This window comes from Fragaria vesca, linkage group LG3 (genome assembly GCF_000184155.1).
Source record: "Fragaria vesca subsp. vesca linkage group LG3, FraVesHawaii_1.0, whole genome shotgun sequence".
Taxonomy (NCBI): domain Eukaryota; kingdom Viridiplantae; phylum Streptophyta; class Magnoliopsida; order Rosales; family Rosaceae; genus Fragaria; species Fragaria vesca.
In genome coordinates, this window is record NC_020493.1 from 5,442,443 (window position 1) to 5,448,678 (window position 6,236).

A 6,236-nucleotide genomic window follows, 5' to 3' on the forward strand; every position below is an offset into this window, starting at 1 on the left:
CTCTCTCTCTCTCTCTCTCTCTCTCTCTCTCTCTCTCTCTCTCTCTCCCATGCTTCAATGGTAATTGTTGCTCTCTTTTGCAGTTGAAGCCTGGTGGAAGAATTCCTGATAAAGGGAAGAAAATTACTCTTTGTGTAAAGAATGTTAAGGATCTTAGTCGTGATGTCATAAAGGTATATGCTTTGTTCTTATTGTATCTTATCAAAATTGCACTTATTTTCATATACCAGTGAGATGTGTCCGACATTGCATATTTCTGGGCTGGAATGCGCTGGTCGGGACGAAAATGAATTGGCTTAATGGACTCTAGGACCTGCTGCTCAAGACTCTAGGGCCAGTGGAACTTTATCTCGTGCAATTGTCAGAGGCCAGTAATTAAGATGTTACTAGAGGATGAAATGTGATGGAGGTTTTCTCTGCCTTCAGTGTTTTGCATTCCATGCTTGGAGCTTTCTCTAGTACTACACTAAGGGGCTACAACCACTGGATAAATTCTGGATGTAGATTACTTTATACTGTAGCCATGTTCAAAAGTGACGATACCTCTAGTAAGTTTGAAACATCAGTCTGCTGTAATATTGAGAGATTCTTAAATTCAAGGAGTTCAGTTTTGGTGATAAATATGTGGACAGAAATTAGATATAGACTTATGGATGATACCTGGGATTCGAAGTGTTATAGTGGGGATGGAAAGGGATGTCATTTGAGCCTTGCAGATGCTAAAACTGTCAAATCATTTGTAGAATTGAAATACTTACAAAGCAGAGGGTGGCATTTGGAAACCAGAAATCCATTAGTCAATAGTTTCTGCCTTGGTTGTCTCTCAAAGATCAACTTGTTCATAATAAGGCTGCACTCACATGCTTAATTGATTTCTTTATGGTTTGAGGGTGAAGCAGCTATAAGATTGGGGAGACATGATTATGTAACATGATATTTTGGCTGATATCATCCAGTCTGAGCTGTTTAATTCTTCTCTTTTTGTGTATAAAGTTCTAAACCATCGTCTGACAAACCATTTTGTTGGATCAGTCGGATACTGCAGGTGTGAAAATTCCAGAGCTTGAGTTGGAGCTGGGTAGTGGGACCCTCGGAGGCCTTGTTACGACTGTTGAGGGGTTGATTACAAAACTTTGTGAAAGTATGTGCTGATTTCGAATCTTTGTTGTCTGTGCCATCCTATTGTGTGATTCATTTTTATTTTCTTCATTTATATCACGTAGGGAAAAGAGTTGGAATTTGATAGTAATATATGTGCTTCTTCACTGTAATTGATGTTTGATCTTGACTTTGTATGATACATAATTAATTCTTTTATGCAGGTCTGGAGAGAGTGCATGGATTTTCTTTCGGAGATAGTCATGATGAAAACAAGAAAAGCAAGTGGTTAAACTTCACAGCAAGCCTAAATAAGGTAGGGGATAGCCTGTTAGTTGATGTTAAATGAACGATGAAGTTGTGGACTAGTTTATTTTCACAATTGATGATACATTGGGTTACAAAACACTTCTATACAAGAAAACAACTACGCACCAGTTACAAGTTACAACAATAATTCAGTTCTTGAGGTGAGAATTCTTTTTTTGTTTGTTCATGACCTCTTTCCGTTAAATGCAGCTTCTGAGTTTAGAAGAGCCTTTTACATTAATTCTTGATGACGCATTGGCCAACTCTTTCATTGCACCTGTGACTGATGATATGAAAGATGACCACCAGCTATTGTGTAAGTGTTTTGCTTTCATCTGGGCCATCTGCTTTCTCACAAATTAATTCATGTTTACACTCTTCTTTTTTTTGTTAAGGAAGCATGCAATATATTTGATTTGTTATACCCATGGCTGACAATTTTCTTGCACTACTAGTTATTTCACTCCTTTGCCAGGAATCTATTACACTGCTAATCTTATCCATTGTTTAGCAATAATGTATATTTCCATGATACCGACAGTTGAGGAGTATGAGCGGTCATGGGAGCAGAACGAGGAATTGGGTCTGAATGACATCGATACCTCTTCCGCTGATGCTGCATATATCACTCAGGAGATGGAGGCAGCAGACAAGACAGGTGTAAATTAATTTTTAGAACTGTGCCTCTTCCCATTTTTTCTGGGCGGAAAGGGGATGCTGTTGTGCAATAGTATTGTGTTAGCAATTTACTTATGTAGGTCTAATGCAGCCTGTGGAATAATGTATTCGATCTTTGTTTATGAATTGAATAATCCATTCCGAGTCGTGCCTTTCTGGGACTATATTTTGATTGATGTGTCTATATCTTTGTCCTTTACTACCTTTGTCATTGCTCTCTGGTCTGCACCAGCATCGAGATTCTGCTCCAAAATGAGGGTGTATGGAGAGGGATTTATTCTCTGTACTGAAAATAAAGATATTTAATATGCAAGAAGCAGTGTACCATGTACAGGCAATGTAAAATCTCACGGCTATGTTAGCACTATGAAAAAAACCACAGAATTGGGTTTCTGTTGAACCTTTGAAAACACATGTTGGTTTCTTCTGATCCCCTCAGTCTTCTGTTGGCAAAGGATACTTCACTAAAACACAAAAGAGATTACAAAGTAGAAGAAAGCTGCCCAAAAAGCAAAGCCACTGAGCCTCAAGGATCACATTCTCAAATACTTTCTCATTTTTGGGTCTGAAAGGAAAGATTGATTAAGAAGATAAGAGGCAAAGCGCACAGTACAGCTGGAAAACGAAAGCCAAAATAAAAGAACAAATGATGAAGAAGGCTGTCCGAGTAAAAGAAGATGAGTGCTGAATGGGCAAAGTATTGATTCGTACAGCATCGGTTGACTATGACCGGAACTGTCGTAATGGAATTTAAGGGCTGCTATATATGTTGGCTGGGAGCAATAGCAGAACTCCATTGTTATAGTAACCCTGTTCAACTTTTGATTCAAAGGTGTAGTAAACTCTGTCTCAGCTCTCACTAGCTACTCTCAAACTTGTATATATCTTTTTGTATCTTGCTGTGTCCATTTTACTATAAATCGAAATCCCTGCCTAGAGAATATGTCATGCAGAGTGCCTTTCCGTATGATGGATTGAACCTATTTACTCATCAGCTGCAGTCTTTCTTATGTTTAGAACATAAGATTCATATATCGTTTGTGAGTTATGGATAGCGGGGAGATCCCAGGAGAAAGCATTGTAGTAAGGTTTGTTTGCTTTGTATTAATCGTAATTAAGTTTCAATTAATTGCTATATGTAATTTGTTTGATGGTTGCATCTTGTTTTTCTTTTGTTATCGATCAGTGTTCCATCTTCACCAGGCAATGTGGAGGGTGGTATTGAAAGACAAGATCCAGTTACTCCAACTCCAATTAGGAAAGCATGGGTTGATTTAGTTGACAAATGTCTAGGAACATTGTTAACTATTATACAACTCTTATGCGCGCCTCTATTGGCACTCTTCTTGCTGGTTGCAACGAAGTGGAAAAGGGTATTCATACTATCATGTGTTGCAGTGTCAATTGATTGTTTGTTCCTTTACATTCCGATCATCGATCAGGAAAACAAGTGCCTTGGCTCGGACAAGAGGTTGACGAATATAGCACTTGTCCTCAGATCAATTACAGATATCGCCTTCATATTCCATATTTTACTCCTGATGGCTAATGAAATGGATGAAGACCCCAAATGGGACCCCGCGAAAGCGTCATGGTTATATAAGAAGTCCATCTACATCATTGTTAACTTTCTTGCTATTCTTCCCATCCCACAGGTAACACAAAACTCGGTCCAAATGGTCTGTTTTTTCTTTTTTCTGTTATTTTTTTTCCAAGCTGAGAACGATCATCTACATGCTGACCCAAAGATCACCCACCGTTAATCACGCTTTGATCGCATTGCTAATTCATTCACCAGTCTCCCATTAGAAGTTAAGGATACAGAGGTACGATCCTATAGAACACATCTTAAATAAAATAAAACGTTACAAAATTAAGAGCAATAAATGATACTAAACGGAGAGTCACTGAATTGGCTTGATGAAAAGCTAGGGCAAAATAAGAACTACTAATCTGTAACAGATCACTGATAATTATCATGCACACTATATTGAAGAGTATGTTGAATGATGCTCTGTTTAGGATTAGTACTGAAATCTAGAAAGTATGAACGGAAATAAACTGAATTTAAATTAAAATATACAAACTTTGACAAAGTCCCAGGGCGAGGCCCAAAGACTGTTCTAGTCCATCTGCCAACCAAAACTAAGGCTCAGACCTAGATGAGATCCAGACCGAACCTAATCCATATCGAAATGACCCTTCGGGTCCCAAATTCATGAGTGACCCCTTGCCTCCCACTGCAATCCTATGCACCACCGTCCCCGACCGCCGGTTCAAAATCAGACTAGGGACCAAGATTGAGGCATGTATGTCAGGAACAATAGCCTTCGCATACACAAAATCATGATCCATGCCCACCGCCCACTCTAGACCACTGTTGTCAAACCTAGTTTCCACCTCGAGCTTAAATCCCAAAAGCGGATCGCAGCCAGATTCCGCAAAGCATCGCCTAGCATCACCACCGAGCCTGACCCTTTGTCAAGCCGAACATAAGGAATCGGGTCCACGTTGGTTAGGGTTTCTCTGTTTAATGCAATCTTGGGTCTTAGTAAAATAGGCTAATAGCGTAGCTTTTCGAAAACACGACACATACAATATACATTTTGTAGATGTTTATATTTCCAACTCGTGTTAAATCGTTACAGAATGAATGTTTCTTTCAAATCCTTAAACATGAATATAATAAGAGAAATTTTATTTATACATACCAAATTTCTTAATGCACACTGTTTTTGGAACATATTTTTAATACAATTTTACCCTTTTAAGGAAAATGGAAAAAAAAACTCAGTAAACAAAAAAATAAAAATACAAAGGAACAAAAACTTTCACCTTACATTCAATCAATATCAAGCCAGACAAGTAATTTATCTATCCATTTAACAAACTGCATCTTCAAAAAAAAAAAAAAAAAAAAATTAGTTCATCCTCTTTTTTAATATTTTTTTAATGAATTTGATTGGTTGAAGTAACAAATTCAGTTTGATTGCTAAACTTTTGAATTTCTATACATATGTACGACTCTAAGAAATATGCATTATGCAAACTTCTTATTGATATCAAATTTTCGTAGTATTTCGATTGATTGAAAATCTTGGAGGTTGTTTGAATATAACAAAATAAAAAAGATAAAAAAAAATCTTTAATCACTTTGTCTCCAATTCAATTTGCTTACTAGTTCGATTTGATTTTAGTTGAAGAACTAGGAGTATTGATTATAGTGATGATAAAATAGAGTGATAGATTATAAGAACAACTTACTTGGAATCGGGTTGGCAAAAAGAAAAAGATGATGAATTAAAATTTAAAAGGATGTGTATTAAGTAAAATGAAGAGGGCATAAGAGGAAGTTTGAGGAAAAAAATTAGAACAAAAAATAGAAGAAGTGTGTATTAAGTATATAGGGGTGTGTGAATAAAATTTCTCATATAATAATAGATGAAGTATACATACCTCAAACAGTGTATTTGGGTGAAAAAGAACAAGACCATAAAATGTAATGAATAAAAGTTCATATAAGAATTACATCATTTAACATTATAAACTCGAAATTAAATTATGAATTTCCTAGGATGAAAAAGAAAGAAATTAATTATTTAAATCTTGATTGCAAAATTTGTATGTACTTACTTCACTATTTTCTAAAGCAAGTTTTTGATTTTAAATATTAACTTATTTCAATGTAACCGTCGTAAAACGCTGCCGCCGAGTCCCGCAGTCGCAAGCACACCACTGGAAGAAAAACTCCCATCTTCGCCACGAACACAGGGAATAATACCACCTCCTCCAAACCAAAACTCCGCCCCTGAAAAACAAGGATGTAGATTTTACCCTGTCACCGTCGTTCAGGAAGATAAAATGAGATCTACTCCTCGAGCTAGGTTTCCATGGCGCCATACCTACAATCTGATATGAAAACCATGCTGAGCAAAAGCTATGAAGAACCTCTAGCCAATTACCTCTCATAGCAATGGGTTGCCAACATATCTTTCATCTGGTAGCAAAGTCGTATGACGTCGGTGCGATCAAAAGACCCATCTACCTTTGACCTCTACCGGACGAGGGTGGGATTTTGTGGTTGGCTGCCGAGAGAGAGAGAGAGAGAGAGAGAGAGAGAGAGAGAGAGAGAGAGAGAGAGAGAGAGAGAG

At 37.3% G+C, this 6,236-nt stretch overlaps 2 protein-coding genes across 2 annotated transcripts in view; both read left to right on the plus strand.

The window, feature by feature from the left end:
* LOC101309427 (zinc finger protein ZPR1-like) overlaps nucleotides 1–2,256 on the plus strand; it is a 5,275-nt gene extending 3,019 nt beyond the window's left edge. The window contains exons 12-16 of the mRNA XM_004293694.1: nucleotides 84–173; nucleotides 1,033–1,141; nucleotides 1,323–1,414; nucleotides 1,618–1,723; nucleotides 1,949–2,256. Of these exons, the coding sequence (XP_004293742.1) occupies nucleotides 84–173; nucleotides 1,033–1,141; nucleotides 1,323–1,414; nucleotides 1,618–1,723; nucleotides 1,949–2,076 (525 nt within the window). The 3' untranslated portion in view covers nucleotides 2,077–2,256. The remainder of the gene's footprint in view (nucleotides 1–83; nucleotides 174–1,032; nucleotides 1,142–1,322; nucleotides 1,415–1,617; nucleotides 1,724–1,948) is intronic.
* A 617-nt stretch (nucleotides 2,257–2,873) lies between these two features.
* LOC101298782 overlaps nucleotides 2,874–6,236 on the plus strand; it is a 12,463-nt gene continuing 9,100 nt past the window's right edge. The window contains exons 1-2 of the mRNA XM_004295434.1: nucleotides 2,874–3,173; nucleotides 3,272–3,740. Coding sequence (XP_004295482.1) covers nucleotides 3,133–3,173; nucleotides 3,272–3,740 — 510 coding nt within the window. The 5' untranslated portion in view covers nucleotides 2,874–3,132. The remainder of the gene's footprint in view (nucleotides 3,174–3,271; nucleotides 3,741–6,236) is intronic.